General features: G+C 43.6%; 3 protein-coding genes across 3 annotated transcripts; all 3 read left to right on the top strand.

Annotated features, from left to right (window-relative positions):
• Positions 1-3,320: 3,320 nt before the first annotated feature.
• LOC129093490 (uncharacterized) lies at positions 3,321-5,127 on the top strand. Its single transcript, XM_054601528.1, is given in 6 exon segments — positions 3,321-3,384; positions 3,537-4,244; positions 4,358-4,437; positions 4,440-4,488; positions 4,573-4,616; positions 4,725-5,127. Coding segments are annotated over 6 exon segments (1,056 nt in total). The 5' UTR covers positions 3,321-3,329; the 3' UTR covers positions 4,845-5,127.
• Positions 5,128-6,996: 1,869 nt separating this feature from the next.
• LOC129093337 (uncharacterized) lies at positions 6,997-9,527 on the top strand. Its single transcript, XM_054601336.1, has 5 exons — positions 6,997-7,060; positions 7,163-7,870; positions 7,951-8,076; positions 8,166-8,209; positions 8,346-9,527. Exons 1-5 carry the CDS (start codon positions 7,006-7,008, stop codon positions 8,463-8,465), a joined length of 1,053 nt encoding a protein of 350 aa, XP_054457311.1. The 5' UTR covers positions 6,997-7,005; the 3' UTR covers positions 8,466-9,527.
• Positions 9,528-17,565: 8,038 nt separating this feature from the next.
• LOC129093433 (uncharacterized) lies at positions 17,566-19,533 on the top strand. Its single transcript, XM_054601450.1, has 5 exons — positions 17,566-17,626; positions 17,714-18,418; positions 18,764-18,886; positions 18,974-19,017; positions 19,125-19,533. Exons 1-5 carry the CDS (start codon positions 17,569-17,571, stop codon positions 19,242-19,244), a joined length of 1,050 nt encoding a protein of 349 aa, XP_054457425.1. The 5' UTR covers positions 17,566-17,568; the 3' UTR covers positions 19,245-19,533.
• Positions 19,534-19,965: the final 432 nt, after the last annotated feature.

Here is a 19,965-nt window from a genome sequence, read left to right as displayed (position 1 = left end):
GGAGAAGTCATGGGAGCGAATAACAGAACCCAGAGATGTTGTGTAGAGCGAGAAGAGAAGGGGGCCCAGAACTGAACCTTGTGGAACCCCCGTAGTCAGCGTGCGTGGTTCTGACACGGCCCCCCTCCATGTCACCTGGTAGGATCGGCCTGTCAGGTAGGATGCAAGCAGGGAGAGTGCAGAGCCTGAGACGCCCATCCCCTCGAGGGTGGAGAGGAGGATCTGGTGGTTCACTGTGTCAAACGCCGCTGACAGGTCCAGGAGAATCAGGACAGAGGAGAGAGAGTTCGCTCTCGCAGCGTGAAGCGACTCTGTCACCGCAAGGAGGGCCGTCTCTGACGAGTGACCCACCTTGAACCCGGACTGGTGGGGTCCAAGAGGTTGTTCTGGTGGAGGTAGGAAGACAGTTGTTTAGAGACAGCGCGTTCAAGTGTTTTGGATAGAAAGGGTAGAAGAGAAACCGGTCTGAAGTTCTTGACATCAGAGGGGTCAAGTGATGTTTTTTTCAGAAGGGGGTGACTCTGGCAGTCTTGAAAGCCGAGGAAAGCATCCCGAGAGAGAGATGTGTTGATGAGGTGGGTGAGGAAAGGAAGGAGTTCAGTGGCAATAGACTGAAGAAGAGGGGAGGGGATCGGGTCAAGGGAGCACGTGGTGGGGTGGTTAGATGTAACAAGGTCAAGGACCTCGTTAGGGGAGAGGGGAGCAAAATAGGGTAAGATTGGGTGTGGAGAGGGAAGGGGGAGCTGAGGGGAAGAGCTGTAGAGGGTAGAGAGGGAGAGGGTGGACAGGGAGAGGGGGCTGAGAGAAGGAGGATCTGATATAATTTACCTTCTTGTCAAAGAAGTTGGCGAAATCATCAGGGAGAAGGGAGGAAGTAGGAGGAGGGGGTGGGGGTTGGAGGAGTGAAGAGAAAGTTTCAAAGAGTTTTTTAGGATTGGAAGCAGAGGTTAGGATTTTCGAGCGGAAAAAAGCCGCTTTAGCAGTAGCTAGAGAGGAGGAAAAAGTGGAAAGGAGAGATTGGAAGTTAAGAAGGTCCTCCGGGAGTTTGCCTGTTCTCCATTTACGCTCAGCCGCTCTTAGGCTCCGTCTATCAGTACGCACTGAGTCCGACAGCCATGGGGCAGGAGGAGTTGGCCGTGCAGGCCTGGAGGTGAAGGGACAGAGGTTGTCCAAAGAGGAGGAAAGGGTGGAGAGGAGAAGATCAGTAGCAGTATCGGGGGATAGGAGAGAGAAGGATTCAGGGTCAGGGAGGGCCTGAGTTCTGCCCAAATCCTCAAACCAGAACTCACTTTCCACAGGTAGCAGATGTGTCTTGGTCGACACCCACAGTCAATGTCATTGATGACAGTTATTACTGGATTGTTTTAAAAAGGGCCACGATGTGTTCAGCAATATCGATCAACTTGTCTAGCTTTAAGCTATGACACTCTAGGTACCCCTCTAGCGTTAGTTTGGGACGTGGCAAAGACATTGTTAGATGCACAATGTATTTTGAAAATAAACTTCCTGTTGAACTTAGGTTCAACTTCCTGTGAACCTAACTTCACAGGAAGTTAGGTTCATAACCACTTAGGTAGGTTTAGGAAAATATTGTGGTTGATGCTAACTTGACTGACTAACAATTCACAGGGCTATCAAGTGGCTAACAAGTCTTTTGACGAGTGACTCGTTTAAGTCACATGAATAACGACACTGACGACTCATGTGACGGTCAATGAGATAAACTTTTACTTTTTGTTTCCCACGGGACACCAAAAAGTTGTGTCCTTGACAATAGACAATAGAGTCTCCGAGGGCCAATATTGACGGTATTTGACAAATTGGGAGTGAGACCTTGTGGGTTATGGACAAGGGTATGGGTAATTGTTCCTAAGTTTCTCCTTAGGACAGGACTTCTCCCTTAATTTGGTTCAATTTAAGAGGGGTACCTACTTCCTGTATGTTGGAAAATCTGCTACCAAGAAAACCAGCTGCATCAGGCATTTGAGCCCCAAAACGACTCTAGTCAAGTGACAAAGCTCTGTAGCTCTAAACATGAACAAGGGAGGAAGTAACGAGATGTTGATGTAGCAAGACAAAAAGGGGGGTGTCTGAGTGGATGGGTGGGACAACACAATGTTGGAATTGAACACGGGAAATGGCTTTTTGTTTCCTTCTGACAGTCAACGCTCTTTGAAAGCATGTCTGCCACAGTTTCCTAACCTTGGTTATAAATGTTACCATGACAACAAAGGTCCTTTTAACTCAAACTACGTTATTCCTAAACAAATAACTTTTTTTAAACACACTGATGTTGTGGCCCTGCTAATACTGTAGATATCACAGTAGAAAACACCTTCATTTGTCGTTTTAAAAAGCCGGCCCCCTTCACTGTGTACCTACGTATTCCCACCATGACACCTCTGGTTGGTAGAGGACGAACAAGGAGTTGGCCTCGGCTTGATGAATAAAGCTTTACATTGAGACTGCTTAACCTACACCCCATTCTTCTTATCTCTGTCAGTGCAGCAGCTGTGGTTGTCAGCAGGATGTCGACAAGGTTACACTGTCACATAGATGCTCCTTTAGAAAAAGACAGCTAAATATCCAAGAACAGTGGAGTGCTTATAGAGTCAAAGATTGATTAGTTGAAATACTATTTAGAGTTCTACTTACATCAACATAAACAATGGATAAATTACACAAATTTAGGGCATTTTGAAACATCAGAATTTTAGAAGCTGACATTCGAGAATGACTTATTTTTTTAATTAATGATAATTAAAATAATACAGTCAGAGCTTCTATGCAGGTGATTTTAAGTCTTTAAAATTCAGTTCAACTATATTCTCAAAAAAACATGATATTCAGAGTTGACTGAGTCGGCAATCCAGGACTATACATCTAATCGGCTCATAGATATTTTTCATTTTTAAAATACTCAACATTACTATTGCTGATGTACTTGGGATTTTTGTTTTTTTAAAGATAAATAATCTGACTTAAATGTGTCTGTATCAGCTAATAATGAAAATGTTGAGCCTAATTAGACTCCACTGTAAGTCAATACTAGTGTACATAACTGTTTATACCTGTGATCTATTTTGACCTAATTGTATATATACTACCAAGATACAGAACCATTGTTTCTACATATACATCTCTCACCATTTTCATTTTTTCATGAACCAAACTTGACTCTATACATGGAAGTGAACTTGTGATCAGGTTTCCTAAGTAGGATGTACAGTGCTGTGTCACAACAGGTTGGCCAATCAAACGCAGTCTTGTCTCTGAAGAGTGGAAAAAGTATCAAGATTCTCTTCATTCAACCCAGGTAATTGACCACGATGACATCTCCAAGGCTTTCCTCCTATGTGACATGGTTGTTCTTGTGGAAAATGGGTGAGTTTTGTTTTTCTGTTTCTATCTTTTCCATCTTTTTTTTAGTAACTCTGAATAGAAATGCTTATCTCTTTTCGATAATGTAATGATTATGCTGACTTCCTTTAGATTTAATCAATTGTGTATTTGCTTTGTCTCTCTTTTCACTTCAGCTCATGCGACTGATCTGAAATTTTCCTCATTGGTGCATCAAGACAGAGGTTTTGTATCGGCTAATGTTGGAGACACAATGACTTTGCGGTGTTTCTATAATAATGATGACCCAGCATGGCTTTACTGGTATAAGCAACCGCTGGGACAGAACCTAAAGCTGATCTCCACCGTCTATGCGTATGATAAAAAACACGTTTTTTATCATGAATTCCAGAACAATCCACGCTTCACACTGGATACTGAAAACAGAATAAATCACTTGACAATTTTGGATTTGCACATTTCAGACTCAGCATCCTACTACTGCGCAATTAGCACTTCATTTAGGTTTACTTTTGCCGAGGGCACTGTTCTCAGTGTACAGGGTTCAGGTTTTAAAGTCCCGGCTTTGGTCCACCAGTCAGAATCTGAGTCCATCCAGCCAGGAGGCTCTGTGACCCTGAACTGTACAGTTCACACTGGGACCTGTGATGAACAACTCAATGTTTACTGGTTCAAAGACTCTGAAGAATCTCATCCAGGACTAATTTACACCCATGGAGGCAGGAATGATCAGTGTGAGAGGAAACCCAACACACAAACACACACCTGTGTCTACAACCTGCCGATGATGGACCTGAATCGGTCTCATGCTGGGACCTACTACTGTGCTGTTGCCTCGTGTGGACACATACTGTTTGGAAACGGGACCAAGCTGGACTTTGAGGGTTAGTAACACTCCAGCTCATCAGATGAACAGTTGATTTTTGTTTTCGATCAAACTTGACATGAACATGGAGATAAAACCTGAAAGCTCCATTTCTGGTGTCTGACTCTACAGATGAGGTGGACTCTCTTGTCTTGGTGTATTTCTTGAGTGGGGCTTTGGTATTCAACACCATCCTGGTTGTTTTACTCCACATGGTATTTCGGTCTACAAGGTGAACAAGAAAAACAGCTGTCAGTGTTCAGGTAAGTTACAGTTTGTATCCGATAGCTTGTATTCACTAAATATAACTTTTGAATAAAGGAGTATTTTCTGTGTTTCTTGAACAGAGTCTCACGTAAGATCATCAACTCCCTCTCCAGCAAATACTGAGGTAAAATGTATCCAACCTTATTTTTTTATTGCAAACAAACTGTTTATCTTTGTGGATATTAGTTTTAATTTGGATATCCTTATCCATTTCTTCATATTTTGTTACCAGGGTAACCGAAACGCAGACAGCTCCCCTTATGCTGCTTTAGGTTTCAACCTGCCTAACGAATCAAGGAGACAGAGGACCAGCACCCATGTTGAATGTGTGTACTCCAGCGTAAAGCAGTAGAACTGGACATGTTATAATAAAACTGGATTTAGTATTTAAAATGTGGTGTAGATATAGAAGTAGATTTTGAGATATATGTATGTATATTCCTTGTGGTCTACAATCAAATGATGCATCCCAGTACTAGGAATTATTTTCATATTTACATCTCACCATTTACAATCGATGCAAATGTTCAGTTGCAGGAAATGTGCCCTTTATGTAGTTAGGCAGCAAGTATGGGAGGAATTTGGAAGTATGTGCTATTGTATTTTCCATTCTCTGTCATTCGTGATCAAATAAATAATAAAGCTTATATGTTTATTTGACACTTTATGTGATCTTTGAACAATATATTAAGTGCAAGTGTGTTCACTCACTAGCAATCCCCCTGGTTTATTTATTATTGAGGGTGTGTGTGGTGAAAAAAGACTGTTCTGGTAAAGTAAAGCGGATCAGGAACATGCTCGGACCAGAATTATCTTTCACTGCTGGCTTTCTTTTTCTATGCATTCATGGGGTCTTAGTTGGGTCTCTTGTTGGATTGTTCAAGTTGCAAAGCTGTGTGAAGGGATCAGGCTTTACTAACACACTATATAAGAGTGGGAAAGTCTCCTGTTGAGGACACATTTCTGAACTGAAAATTGTAATCAATGTCATTTTTATGATGACATCTTGTATGCCATTGGATGTACCAAAATCCATGCCTTCAGACCCCTTTTATAAATTCAAAGTGTTTTCTAAACTCAAAAAGGCAAAATGTGTGCATTTTATCAGGGTGCGGAACTTTGACTTTCCTCCTCTGATCCATACTCTTAATGGAAATCTGAAAGTTAGAGTATAGCAGTATACTTTGACTGTCAATGAATCTCTTGCTGAAACCAGTCGGGAGAAGAGTGAAAACAGCTGTCTGTAGCTCCTCACAGGAGGCTGATTTGCACCCTCTCTGGCTGGTCGGACACAAACGCACTACTTAAAGCAATTCGGTTATGATCTCACGAGAATCAGGCTGCCCAATAAATTAGAACATTTTCATTACACAACATTCGTCAGGAGATTCTTGGTAGCCAAATGGTTACAGAGCATGCCCAACAAACGCATGGTTCAATTCTAGCCATTGGACCTGTGTTGAATTTCCTGATCCTTTCTCTGCACCCCATTTTCAGTCTACCTCTAAACTGTTATCTGTTCAATAAAGAACAAAATCAAAGAATACATTCATTCATAAGATCGTAGCAACAGGGGTGTTCAATATTTTTTCAACTTATGAACTATTCACTGTAAAAATCATCAGCGCAAGGGCACCTAAATAAAGGATGGGTAAGCGCTGTGTATTATGGGTTGTTATCTCTTGACTGTTGTTCTGTCATTAGCACACTGAGGCAAATTTCACAACAAGTCTGACGCAAAGGTAGTTTTAAACCAACTGTGCTTTAGCTGACTGTGCTACGGATTGAGCTGCGTCTGAGTGCACAGCATCATTAAGGCAGATACTGACGAGGACTGCTGCTACCGCTGCACAGCTGATGTAGGCCTGGTGTAAGAAGAGCAAAGCCTTATTTGTGTCCCCATGAATTATGAACGTGCGAAGAAAAGAAGTGAACCATGCATTACTCTCTGATCTTAACTTTTTATCCCCCATTCTAATGTATTGTATCTTGTAGTGTGTTCGGCACATGCTGTGGTTTTCATCAGGAAGTAAGGGTGTCAACACTTATGCAAGAGTATCTCTGAAGCCAAAGACCACCTAAGCCACTTTGATCAAATGTTTGAAATGTGATATTGGGCTTTATAAATAAAATTGACTTATCTTTAATAAAAAACAGCACAATTCTAATTAGGTCAACTTTATATGATGACATTGCGTCGTTAAGACGTAAAGCCTGCTGTTTAAAACTTAAAGCATGTCCAACTTAATGCACAGTGTAAGTTATTCATGTAAATAGAGCAGATTTATTTTGACTCCTGCTGCCAGTCCAGTATAATAAATGGAAATGAATGGCCTAATTGTGGTGCTCAAAAAACTGTCCCACATCATATGTGGCTGTGAACCTGTAGTGTTTCCTGAAGTAGGCCATAGTGTTTGGTGTCACCTCAGGTCGGCCAATCAAACGCAGTCTCGTCTCCCAAGAGTGGAGAAAGGGTCGACCGTTTTTTCATTTCTCACAGAAAATTGAACACGATGACATCTCTAGTGTTGGCTCTCTATCTCACATGTCTGGTCTGGGGGAAAATGGGTGAGTTCAAACTTCAAGTGTATGGTCACTGCTCATTTATAACGCTTAATTCTACCAAATTAATTAAATCTATATTTGCTTTGTCTCTTTAATTCACTCCAGCTCAGACGACCGATCTGAATTTCTCCTCATCCATTCAACAAGAGAGTGATTTCGTGTCGGTTAAAACAAGGGAGAACTTGACGTTGCAGTGTTTCTATGAAGGCATTGTTGCTGCAAGGCTTTACTGGTATAAGCAAACGCTGAGAGAAAAACCAAAGCTCATCTCTACCTTCTATATGTATGATAAAAATAAATATTTCTACGGTGAATTCAAGAACAATTCACACTTCACCTTGGATACTGAAAATGGTAAGAACGACCTGACAATCACAGACTTGCACGTTTCAGACTCAGCTACTTACTTCTGCATAAGTTGTTATCTATACACATTAGACATTTCGGTGAGCATTACTGTCAGTGTACAGGGTTCAGGTTTGAAAGTCCCGGCTTTGGTCCACCAGTCAGCATCTGAGAACATCCAGCCAGGAGGCTCTGTGACCCTGAACTGTACAGTTCACACTGGGACCTGTGATGAACAACACAGTGTTTACTGGTTCAAAGACTCTGAAGAATCTCATCCAGGACTCATTTACACCCATGGAGGAAGGAATGATCAGTGTGAGAGGAAACCCATCACACAAACACACACCTGTGTCTACAACCTGCCAATGAAGAGCCTGGATCTGTCTCATGCTGGGACCTACTACTGTGCTGTTGCCTCGTGTGGACACATACTGTTTGGAGACGGGACCAAGCTGGACTTTGAGGGTGAGTGACTTTCTAGCAGAGGTTGTTGCATCTCATTTGGGCTTGCATGCGACATGTTTCTGCTGTTTGTCTCTCTGCAGATCAGCCGGACTCTCCTGTTTTGGTGTATCTCTTGAGCGGAGCTTTGACATTCACCACCATCCTGAGTGTTTTACTGGCTCTCTCAGTGTGCATGATGAACAAGACAAACAGCTTCCAAGGCAAAGGTAACTAGCATTGTTTGTATCTGGAAGTTTGTGTTCACTGAATTTGGCTTTTGAATTAAAGACCTATTCTTTTTCTTTTTCACATCCAGAGACTCACACAATATCTCCAGCTCCCCCCACAGCAAATGCAATGGTGAATAAAAAACTGTTAAATGAATTGCTGATTTACAATTCAGATTCTTTTTTAAATTGGACAATGCTCAGGAAACAATGTTTCCTGAAAATTGTTTAATCTTATTTTCTTCATCTGATATATGATTTGTTACCAGGGTTACCAACATGCTGTAATCCTGTATTATGCGGCTTTAAGTGTCCACCTGCAAAACAGATCAACAGGACAGCGGGATCAGACCTGGAGTGAATGTGTGTACTACAGCGTAAAGCAGTAAAACTGGACATGTTACATTTGTACTTCTGAGTAAGACATGGTTTTCTCTTTAAAATGTGATGTAGATTTGTATCTTAGATTGAAATAAATATGATTTGATACCTTCCTTGCAGTCTGCAGCCAACATTAAATCTCACTATTCTTAGCTAATTTGCATATTTATGATACTCTTTTGTTGTCTGTGTGTTCTGACGCAGGTTATCTTTCAACTCTGTATATAGGTTCATTTTTACAAATAAATGTTTTTAAGATAAGATAAGATAATCCTTTATTAGTCCCGCAGCGTGGAAATTTGCAGGCTTACAGCAGCATAGGGTAAAGTGCACACAAGAGACATAGTAAAAGAAAGACAAGATAAAAATAAAAATGAAATAAAAAACGAGTATTATAAATAAGCAATAAAAAAACAGTAGAAAATGAACAATAACTGAAGTATTATATTTACAGACAGAAAAAAACTATTATAGCTATAATTGCACAGTGTATTGTATTGCACGTGTTGTGTGTCATGTGGTCTGCTGGGAGCAGCAGCTGGAAGGAAGGACCTGCGGTACCTCTCCTTCACACACCGGGGGTGAAGCAGTCGGTGGCTGAAGGAGCTGTACAGTGCTGCCAGGGTGTCCTGCATGGGGTGGGAGGTGTTGGTCATCAGGGATGATAGCTTTGCCATCATCCTCCTGTCTCCCACCACCTCCACCGTATCCAGTGGACACCCCAGCACACTGCTGGCCTTCCTGACAAGTTTATTCAGTCTCTTCTTGTCAGCTGTCGAGATGCTGCTGCTCCAGCAGACCACTGCATAAAAAATGGCTGATGCCACCACAGAGTCAAAAAAGGTCCTCAGGAGTGCTCCCTGCACTCCAAAGGACCTTAGTCTCCTCAGCAGATACATTTTTATGACATAACCAGTATATATAAGCTCAGATTCAGTGACCATGCTTCGAGGAACGAGATCATCTTATATTTTTGTGTTCATCTTCATTGTTGTTCTTTATAACCAAATCACATGTGTTTTTGAATGTAAAATTTATGTAATCAATGATAAAAATAAAGATTATCAAAATCTGGAGCATTTTGAGCTTGAAACAATTTGTGTGTCCATGTTCAATTCAGGGGCTTCTTCTGACGTTTAGCAGAGAATGTGGTTGACCTCACCCACCACAACAAGTTGTGAAACTCAATTGTTCTGGCACAGGAAGTTTTTTTTTATTGACCTAAAAGCATGATGCTCTAGTTTATGATCTTAAACAGACCCTATTATGCTCTTTTTCAGGTGCATATTTTTATCTCAAATTACAGTTACATGTTTACATGCGTTAATGCTCAAAACCCGCCTTGTTTTTCTCATCCTGGCTGTCCTGCATTACCTCTTCTCACCCTCTCTGTGAAACGATCTGTTAGAGCGCTTGTTCCTCCCCCAGACAGCCAAGTCTGCCCTGATCGGTCAGCTTTCCCGCTTTGTTGTGATTGGTCAACTGCGCAGCGCACGTGTCGGAAATGTCCCATCCCTTACCATAAACAGAATTCGGCTCCCTGAGCCCAAAAACACTGTTTTATCTTAGATTAGAGATATCATCTGTGCTGCCCTACCAGTATGAACGCGAGTCAGTTATTAAAGTCAGGAGGAAGAAGCCGATAGACCCAAACAACCATCACAACCAAGACGTTTCACAGTGGTGAGTTGTTACCAGTTTAACCAATTACTGCACTTTGTAGCTAATGCTAGCATTATGCTTTAGGCCTATGCTGTCCTTCTCTTTATCTAAAAAGCGAAGAATTACACTCACGTTGCCTGTAAATTAGCTACTAACACATGTTATTACACACTGTAATCTCTAAATCAGATGATTTAGAGATTACAGATTTCTGTTGTATACAGTAAAAACACTAGCACTACACAATAACAACAGTGCTATAAAATGCCATCTTAACTGTAACCTTTCTGCAAAAATGTAGCTGCATTTAACAATCCCCTCATGGCTGGTATTATGTTTGTTAACAACAATATAATCACACCATTTATTTGAAGGAAACATTTTGCTTCCTGGATTAATATTTGTCCTATTAAGTGATGTTGCCTCCTGAGTCATTATTTGCTTTATTATAAACACAGTATTTCTTGTAAATCAGTGTCTTATTTTCCTCATCCTCTCTCATCAGGTTTTGAAACAAATAACCAGGTTCCAGTCCCTCCTACATGCATGGTTCACCATCCTGACCTCGATCCAAACTGTTTGAATTCATACAACCTTCAGATTATCCACAACATATACAGAGCTGACTATGGACGTTTAATGTGTAGTATAGAAGAGGAGTAAATTGTTATTACAGATAATTAAATCTGTGTAAACTACATCTGAACACAATTTTTTCATTATAACACAAGATCATAAGAACTAATGAAGGAATGAAAATGGTTTATTTTCCTCCAAATTACTTTCTTTTCAAATAATAAACATTTAAATAAAAAATAAACATTTGTTAATACTGTAATTGTCACGATCTTGGTTTTATTTTAGTATGTTTCCTGTTTTATTTTGAAGTCCCTTGCCTCTTGTGTTTATTTCACTTCCTGCCCTTGTAGGTTTTCCCGCTTTTGTAATTGTCCCTGATTGTAGACACCTGTAATGTATTAGTCTTGTCAGCCTTGTTCTGTTCCCTTGTGTTTCTCCCACCTATCAGCTTTCAGCCTGCCCTCATGTCCACCCACCAGTGTCTTGTTGTCTGATTAGTTTCTTGTGTATTTATAGTCCTGTCTTTTGTTTGCTAGTTGTTGGTTCGTCTGTTATGTATGCTGTGTTCCTGCCTCGTTCCCCTGGATATTCCTGGTTTCTGTTTCTCGACTTTTTTTTCTGTGTTGTACGTTCTGTTATTGCTTTTGTCATCACCCCTATGTAAGATTTGTTTTGGACTTTTGTTCATTAAAATCCTGTATAATCATCCCTCGGTTCCTTTTGTTATGTCTGCATTTGGGTCCATCTCCTGCTTCTCTACTAAAACCTGACAGTACAAACCAACCGCCAATATGGACCCAGCAGTTCTGTTTAAGGAAGAATTGTACGAGTTGTGCTATACTCTCCTGTGTATCTATGGGGAGTGGAGGAGAGCTCCTAGTAGGTAGTACAAGGAGGCTGCACTTATGTTCGAACAAAAGGAGGCCTCGACTATGCCATGGCTGAAGAGTTCTTTACACCACTGGGCTAAGGAATTTTTAAACACTCCTGTTTCCCAGCATTCCTCTCCATAAGCAATCCGTCAGCCAGCCAATCATCAACCAGCTAGCCTCCAACTTTCTAGATATCAGTCTCCTGGCCATCAGCCTGCTTCTCAGCCTGCCCATCAACCTGCGTCTCAGCCGGCTCCACAGCCCGTCTCACAGCCTGCCGTGGACCTTAGCCCATTCCTAGAAAGCCGCCTGGCCTTTAGAGGGCCTCTCAGTGTCCAGTCAGCCAAACCAGGAAGGAGGTAGGGCAGAAAGAGAGGTCGGTTCCCCAAGCTACACAGCCACCAAGACATCTTGCCAGTTCCCGAGTCGGTGGTCCGACGTACTCTGTAAAAGCATAGCATCTAAACAGTATTTTTTTTGTTTTAAAGTAAGTATGCTTCCTTCCTTATTTGTATTTTAAAGGTATTTCACATTTTATGTTTATTATAAAAAATAAATATTATTTTACAACCTGCTGTATGTGGGGTCTGTTTTAACTGGCCTTGCTATGCATTCACCCTTCTTTGGCTATTGGAATAAACCTTATAGACAGATGTTCCTGCAGATGTTGTTGCTCCCAGTCCTCATATTCATAATAATAAATAAAAAGACACAACCTAGAATAAAAGAGTGCTTGAACAACCTAACAGTGAAAAGGTTTACAAGAATCTCAGCCCGAAATATGAAATTCTGGAGTTTTCATGAAACTGTAGCGCTCTGTCCCCATAGCCCCAAAAAGTCTACAAGCTTAGCATGTAATATATCTAAAAGTGAAACACAAAAGCGCATTAAATGTATAATGATATATATCCCTCAGAGTACCCCCGGACAGCTGAGTGCCAACAGATACCATCCTTTGAGAAGTCTGCGTGCCCTCTGAGACTGTGGACGATCTGTTGTCGGTCAGGGTCCTTCTGTGATGGAGACAAATTTATTCATTAAAAATAATTTGCAACAGATGAAAACAGTCAACATCTATCAAGCTAAACAGTCATGTCCGGTGAAAAATCAGCAGACAACAAATATGCATGTAAGCACATGCACAAAGACTCACAATATTATTTTATGACACAAATACAGCCCGGCTGTCTAGCTATGAGTAAAATTTGCGTTGTTCATCTTATGCTGGGATGTGCCTAGTTGACCTATTGTTGGCAGTTTAATGAAAGGAGCCCAGTGGCTCAGAGCAGAAACAGCGGGGAAACAGTCATGAAAATAGCTACAAAGTTAGCCAAACCAAAGCGGACAGTAGTAACATTACAGTTTGTAATCACAAACCTACCTCCTCACTTGAACACTATTCACGATGGACATATTCAGTCCTCATATTCTACACAGTGTTAGCAGTGGGGCTAAAGCTGATTAGCAGAGCCATTAGAACACAATAACGTTAGCTGCCAACGTTAGCCGAGACTACAGCTGAGCACTGTGTTAACATTTTAACCTAGGCTAGTAACGTTAGCTACTTTTGTTGTGTAATAGCCCCTGGTAGGGTCTCCCAAGGCAAAGTGGTCTCGGGGGAGGGGTCAGACTAAGAGCGATTCACCAAACCTCAATGAATCGGACGATGCAAGGTTGTGGCACCTCGCCCGGAATAGGGAAACCGGGGCACCCTCCTGGAGCCAGACCTGGTAGGGGAGCTCGCCGGCGAGCGTCTGGTGGCCGGGCCTTGGCACATGGGGCCCGGCCGGGCCCAGCCCGAAAAAGCTACATCGTGCCGCCACCCTGTGGGCCCACCACCCGCAGGGATAGGCATTGGGGTCGGGTGCAATGTGAGCTGGGCGGCAGGCTGGGGCGGAAACCTGGGCGTGCTGACCCCCGGCATCACAGACTAGCTCTAGGGACGTGGAATGTCACCTCTCTGGCGGGGAAGGAACCGGAGCTGGTGCGGGAGGTGGAACGCTACCAGCTAGATATAGTTGGGCTCACCTCCACGCATAGCACCGGTTCTGGAACCAAACTCCTGGAGAGGGGCTGGACTTTTTCCTTTTCCGGAGTTGCCCAGGGTGAGAGGCGCCGGGCGGGTGTGGGGATACTCACAAGCCCCCGGCTGAGCGCCGCTGTTCTGGAGTTCTCCCCGGAGAACGAGAGGGTCGCCTCTCTGCGACTGGGAATCGCAGGAGGAAAGTCTCTGACTGTCGTTTGTGCCTATGCACCAAACGGCAGTTCAGAGTACGCGGCCTTCTTGGAGTCCTTGGGTGGTGTTCTGGAAAGGGCGCCGACTGGGGACTCCATAGTTCTTCTGGGAGACTTCAACGCTCACGTGGGTAACGACGGAGAAACCTGGAGGGGTGTGATTGGGAGGAACGGCCTGCCCGATCTGAACCCGAGTGGTGCTTTGTTGTTGGACTTCTGTGCTAGTCATGGACTGTCCATAACAAACACCATGTTTGAGCATAGGGAGGTTCATAAGTGTACTTGGTACCAGAACACCCTAGGCCAAAGGTCTACGATCGACTTTGTAGTTGTGTCATCAGACCTGCGGCCGTATGTCTTGGACACTCGGGTGAAGAGAGGAGCAGAGCTGTCAACTGATCACCACCTGGTGGTGAGTTGGATCAGGTGGCGGGGAGGCTGCCGGACAGACCCGGTAAACCCAAACGTGTAGTGAGGGTGAACTGGGAACGTCTGGCTGAGGATCCTGTCCGCAAGGTCTTCAACTCCCACCTCCGGAATAATTTCTCGTGCTTCCCGGGGGAGGCTGGGGGACATGGAATCTGAGTGGGCCATGTTCAAATCCTCCATTGTGGAAGCTGCTGCTAGGAGTTGTGGTCGGAAGGCGATCGGTGCCTGTCATGGCGGCAATCCAAGAACCCGCTGGTGGACACCAGCGGTGAAGGAGGCCGTCAAGCTGAAGAAGGAGGCCTTTCGGGCTTGGTTGGCCGAGGGTCTCCTGAATCAGCAGGCAGGTACCGGTTGGCCAGAAGGGCTGCAGCTGCGGCGGTTGCTGAGGCAAAACCCGTGTGTGGGAGGAGTTCGGCGAGGCCATGGAGAAGGACTTTCGAATGGCCTCAAGGAAGTTCTGGCAAACTGTGAGACGACTCAGAGGGCTTTTCTCAGGCTGTGCTCAGCAGGGGGGGAGAACTGCAGACCCGGACTGGGGATATTGTCGAGCGGTGGAAAGAACACTTTGAGGAACTCCTGAACCCGACCAACACGTCCTCTGTGGAAGAGGCAGAGTCTGAAGACTCAGGGGAAGTCTCGTCCATATGCCTGGCGGAGGTCGTTGAGGTAGTTAAAAAGCTCTTCAGCGGCAAAGCGCCAGGAGTGGATGAGATTCGACCAGAGATGCTAAAGGCTCTGGACATTGTTGGGCTGTCTTGGTTGACACGTCTCTTCACTGTCGCGTGGAAGTCGGGTACAGTGCCTGTGGAGTGGCAGACCGGGGTGGTGGTTCCCATTTTCAAAAAGGGGGACCGGAGAGTGTGCTCCAATTATAGGGGTATCACACTGCTCAGCCTCCCCGGGAAAGTTTACTCCAGGGTGCTGGAAAGGAGGCTCCGTCCGATTGTCGAACCTCAGATTCAGGAGGAGCAATGCGGATTCCGTCCTGGACGTGGAACAGTGGACCAACTCTTTACCCTTGCAGGTCTGTTGGAGGGTGCATGGGAGTTTGCTCATCCAGTCTACATGTGTTTTGTGGACTTGGAGAAGGCCTTCGACCGTGTCCCTCGGGGAGTCCTGTGGGGGTACTGCGGGAATATGGGGTACCTGGTTCGTTACTACGAGCCATTCGGTCCTTGTATGACCAAAGTGAGAGCTGTGTCCGGATACTCGGCACAAAGTCGAGCTTGTTCCCAGTGCGTGTTGGCCTCCGCCAGGGCTGCCCATTGTCACCAATCCTGTTTGTGATTTTCATGGACAGGATTTCAAGGCGCAGCCGGGGGAGGAGAGTTTCCGGTTGGGACCTCAGAATCGCATCCCTGCTTTTTGCAGATGATGTGGTTCTGTTGGCTTCTTCAGAAAGTGACCTTCAGCACGCACTGGGGCGGTTCACAGCCGAGTGTGAAGTGGTCGGGATGAGAGTCAGTACCTCCAAGTCTGAGGCCATGGTTCTCTTCCGGAAAACGGTGGATTGCACCCTCTGGGTTGGGAGTGAGTCACTGCCCCAAGCGAGGGAGTTCAAGTATCTCGGGATCTTATTCACGAGTGAGGGTAAAATGGAGCGGGAGATGGACAGGCGGTTCGGTGCAGCGTCAGCAGTGATGCGGGCGTTGTACCGGACCGTTTTGGTGAAGAAGGAGCTGAGCCGAAAGGCAAAGCTCTCGATTTACCAGTCCATCTACGTTCCAACCCTCACCTATGGTCATGAGCTTTGGGTAGTGACCGAAAGAATGAGATCGCGAATACAAGCGGCCGAAATGAGCTTCCTTCGTAGGGTGGCTGGGCTCAGCCTTAGAGATAGGGTGAGGAGCTCAGACATCCGGAGGGAGCTCGGAGTAGAGCCGCTGCTCCTTCGCGTCGAAAGGGGCCAGCTGAGGTGGCTCGGGCATCTGATCAGGATGCCTCCTGGACGCCTCCCTTTAGAGGTTTTCCAGGCACGTCCAACTGGTAAGAGGCCCCGGGGTAGACCCAGAACACGCTGGAGAGATTATATATCTCGTCTGGCCTGGGAACGCCTCGGGGTTCCCCAGGAGGAGCTGGAAAGTGTTGCTGGGGAGAAGGACGTCTGGAGGACCCTCCTTAGCTTGCTGCCCCCGCGACCCGGCCCCGGATAAGCGGAAGGAAATGGATGGATGGATGGATAGTAACGTTAGCTACTTTTGTTGTGTTAAACATTAATCATCCACAAATAATAAATCTACTTACAGGTTGTCATCCTGAACCGCCATCATCTTTCAGCAGTCAGTTCAGTCCAGTTTTGAAAGTTGTCCTCGGTAAAATGCATTAAAAAATGAAGTTTAGCCACTTATTCTTCAAGTCATCTTCCTTTCATAGGTGTTCATACAAAGAACATTTCCTTTCTCAGAGCAGAACACAGTGTCTTCTCGACATTACGGCAGCTAAACAAACTCTTCCTCCAGAGCTCCAGCTCCGTGTCTCTGTAGCTTTGTTTTGTGGGCGGGCCAAACTAGCGGAGGTTTGTGCAAATTATTTTCGTAACATTATGACCTCATAGAGTTACGGAAGTGAAGGACAGAATTCATTTGCGCCGTTTCAGGCAGCTCAGGAGCAGTGTTTCTGAGGGGGAGGGTAACTCCTTTTAGGAAATCTACATGTCCAAATAATAAAGTAAGGTTATTGCAAGTTATTCTTTATTCTAGAGATGTTGAAGGTTCTCGAAATATTTAATTTAATTTCTCTTGTTTTTATAAGGCTTTTTTTCTTGCAGCACATTTCACTCCGTGTAGATATATTTCCATCCATGTCCTGCTCCGCCTCTTCCTGTACACAGTTTACGTGGAGTGATACACACAGCTTAGGGAATAAAGAGGCCTGAATCAAGATTGTCTAGATAAATAAAAATTGTAGATGAAATAAATAAATAATATAAAAATAAACCCTTTTTAATATAGCACACAGTACAGTGTTATGTCTCCCTACTGCAGCTACAACAGAGAGCTGAGTATATCAGTATCAAGTATGGATGGAATTGCTCAAAATGGGTTTTTATTAAACAGTCATGATATCTGCACTATCACGTTACACATGTGTTTATATTTGATACAAATATAAGACATTTTTCAATGATTTAAACAGTTTTGTTCCTCAAGTAACTCTGAATATGTGAACCTGATGATAGAAAAACTAAATAGACTAAAGGTGGCAGTGAGCATGTGATCAAGTTTCCTAAGTAGGATGTATAGTGTCACTTCTGGGTGGCCAATCAAACACAGTCTTGTGAGTGAAAAGTGGAGAAGGGATCGTGAATGTTCTCATTCAACACAAGAATTTGAACATGACGACATCTCCAAAGTTTGTCTTTTATCTGACTTCTTTGTTTTTGGGGAAAATGGGTGAGTTGTATTTTTTGTGACTGCAGGTTGAATATTTTAAAGTGTGTGGCCACTCACACACTTGCTTTGTCTCTCCTCTCACTTCAGTTCAGACGACCGATCTGAATTTCTCCTCATCTGTTAATCAAGAGCTTCGTTTTCTATCAGTTACAACTGGGGAAAGCTTGACGTTGCAGTGTTTCTATGAAGGTGCTGTAGCAGCAAGGCTTTTCTGGTACAAACAGACACTGGGACAAAAACCAAGGCACATCTCTACCTTCTACAAATACGCCACAAAAGGAGTTTTTCATGCTGAATTCAATAATTCACGTTTCACATTGGATGCTGAAGGAGGTAAAAATCACTTGAAGATATCAGATCTGCAAATTTCGGACTCCGCTACTTACTACTGCGCAAGTAGCTATTCATACAAGTTTGATTTCATGCAGGGCACTTTTGTCAGTGTCCAGGGTTCAGGTTTGAACGTTCCAACTTTGGTCCACCAGTCAGCATCTGAGACCATCCAGCCAGGAGGCTCTCTGACTCTGAACTGTACAGTTCACACTGGGACCTGTGATGGACAACACAGTGTTTACTGGTTCAAAGACTCTGAAGAATCTCATCCAGGGCTCATTTACACCCATGGAGGCAGGAATGATCAGTGTGAGAGGAAACCCAACACACAAACACACACCTGCGTCTACAACCTGCCAATGAAGAACCTGAATCTGTCTCATGCTGGGACCTACTACTGTGCTGTTGCCTCGTGTGGACACATACTGTTTGGAGACGGGACCAAGCTGGTCTTTGAGGGTGAGTGACTTTCTAGCAGAGGTTTTTTTAAATTGGGGGCTATTTTTCTTCCATAAAATAGTGGGGAACAAAATATCCAAAACACACATTTAGGTGATTAATTAACACCTTTGTCTATTTGTGTCCGTAGATGTATCCTTAATTCACCAAAAGTTAGCATTAAGTGATTCCCATTTGCATGTTTGAACATAAAATTTCAGGCAAGGTGTAATTGTCTTATTGTAAGCCATCAACTGGGGACGATTCATGTTGATATCTATCAGTTCACTTTTTACCCTATTCACCTGTTGTGTCTCCCCTTAAGGTAAAGCTCTGTAATGTCTCCTGGTGTCTTTCTCTATACAGAGGTGGATTCTCTTGTCTTGGTATATTTCTTGAGTGGAGCATTAGCATTCACCATCATCCTGAGTGTCTTACTGGTTTTCTTACTGTGCATGATGAACAAGAGGAACATCTGTGAATGTACAGGTACTGTAACTACTATTCTTTGTGGCTGACAATGTGTGTTCACTTAACACGGTTTCATAGTGCGGGCCACTTTTTATTCTTTTTCAGAGTCTCATGCAAAAGGTTCACCCTGCTCCACAACGAATGCAGAGGTATTTTTTTTACGCAGATGAACTACTGTATTACCATTTAAAACATTCAGGCACAGCAATGTTTCTGTACACATAAACCAATATTGTGGTTCATATTTTGTCATCAGGTTGAACAAAATGAAGAAAACATCAATTACGCTGATGTAAGGGAACTCAGGGTCAACAGATCAAGAAGACAAAGGAACTACACCGAGACTGAATGCACGTACTCAAGTATAAAGAAGTAGAAGTGGACACGTTTCCAAGCAAGCCCATGAGACACTGCTCATCTTATCTTTCTTGTGACTATGGGTTGAAGAAGCCAGTGATGTTCCTTTCCTAAAGATTTGTTGATTAATTTGCTGGCTTGGACTGCATTAACTGTATTCAAATGTAAAAAAGTTAAAAAATGTTTTGTTCTCCAACAAAATCAAGTTTTAGGAAATCAGATAGTTAAAGATATTTACAACATATGCTTAATGTTCATGCTTGTAGGTAAGACAGAACTGTATGAATGCACGCTGTTTTATAAAGGAGAAGAGGAAACAAAGAGAAAGAGGGAGGGAAGGTCTGGGAGAGAGAACAGTTACAGGACTACAAAGCGGAAGTATGACCTTCGTCAGAACGATGAGTCAAGGCAATCAAGCATTAACGTCTCATTGGCCAAACAACCTTCAAGATCGATCCGTTCTCACTCCCAACGTGTCAAATATTAACACTTGGTCAGTGTCACTTGGCGTAGTTATTTTATTATAATACAAACCATAATCTTTTCCCATACCTAAATCAAGTAGTTTTGTTGCGCAAGTAAACCTAAAGTAAATTTTAAAAAGACATTGCATGCATGTAACGAGCAGAACCTGACACGTCACCCCTGGCACGTTTAAGATAACTTGTTGTTAAGACAGTCACCACTAAAATAGGAAAAAAACTGGACTGACCTTTTTAAGAGTCAACATGTATTGGCTC

Source organism: Anoplopoma fimbria, chromosome 7 (assembly GCF_027596085.1).
Source record: "Anoplopoma fimbria isolate UVic2021 breed Golden Eagle Sablefish chromosome 7, Afim_UVic_2022, whole genome shotgun sequence".
In the NCBI taxonomy this organism is placed as follows: domain Eukaryota; kingdom Metazoa; phylum Chordata; class Actinopteri; order Perciformes; family Anoplopomatidae; genus Anoplopoma; species Anoplopoma fimbria.
The sequence above is the reverse complement of the archived record's forward strand: the minus strand, read 5'-3'. Positions and strand labels throughout refer to the sequence as shown.

Coding starts and splice junctions, on each gene's coding strand:
- LOC129093337 (XM_054601336.1), top strand. CDS start 7,006: ATGACATCTCTAGTGTTGGCTCTCTATCTCACATGTCTGGTCTGGGGG. Junction 7,061..7,162: donor TCTGGTCTGGGGGAAAATGG/GTGAGTTCAAAC, acceptor AATTCACTCCAG/CTCAGACGACCGATCTGAAT. Junction 8,077..8,165: donor AAACAGCTTCCAAGGCAAAG/GTAACTAGCATT, acceptor TTTCACATCCAG/AGACTCACACAATATCTCCA.
- LOC129093433 (XM_054601450.1), top strand. CDS start 17,569: ATGACGACATCTCCAAAGTTTGTCTTTTATCTGACTTCTTTGTTTTTG. Junction 17,627..17,713: donor TTTGTTTTTGGGGAAAATGG/GTGAGTTGTATT, acceptor CTCTCACTTCAG/TTCAGACGACCGATCTGAAT. Junction 18,887..18,973: donor GAACATCTGTGAATGTACAG/GTACTGTAACTA, acceptor ATTCTTTTTCAG/AGTCTCATGCAAAAGGTTCA.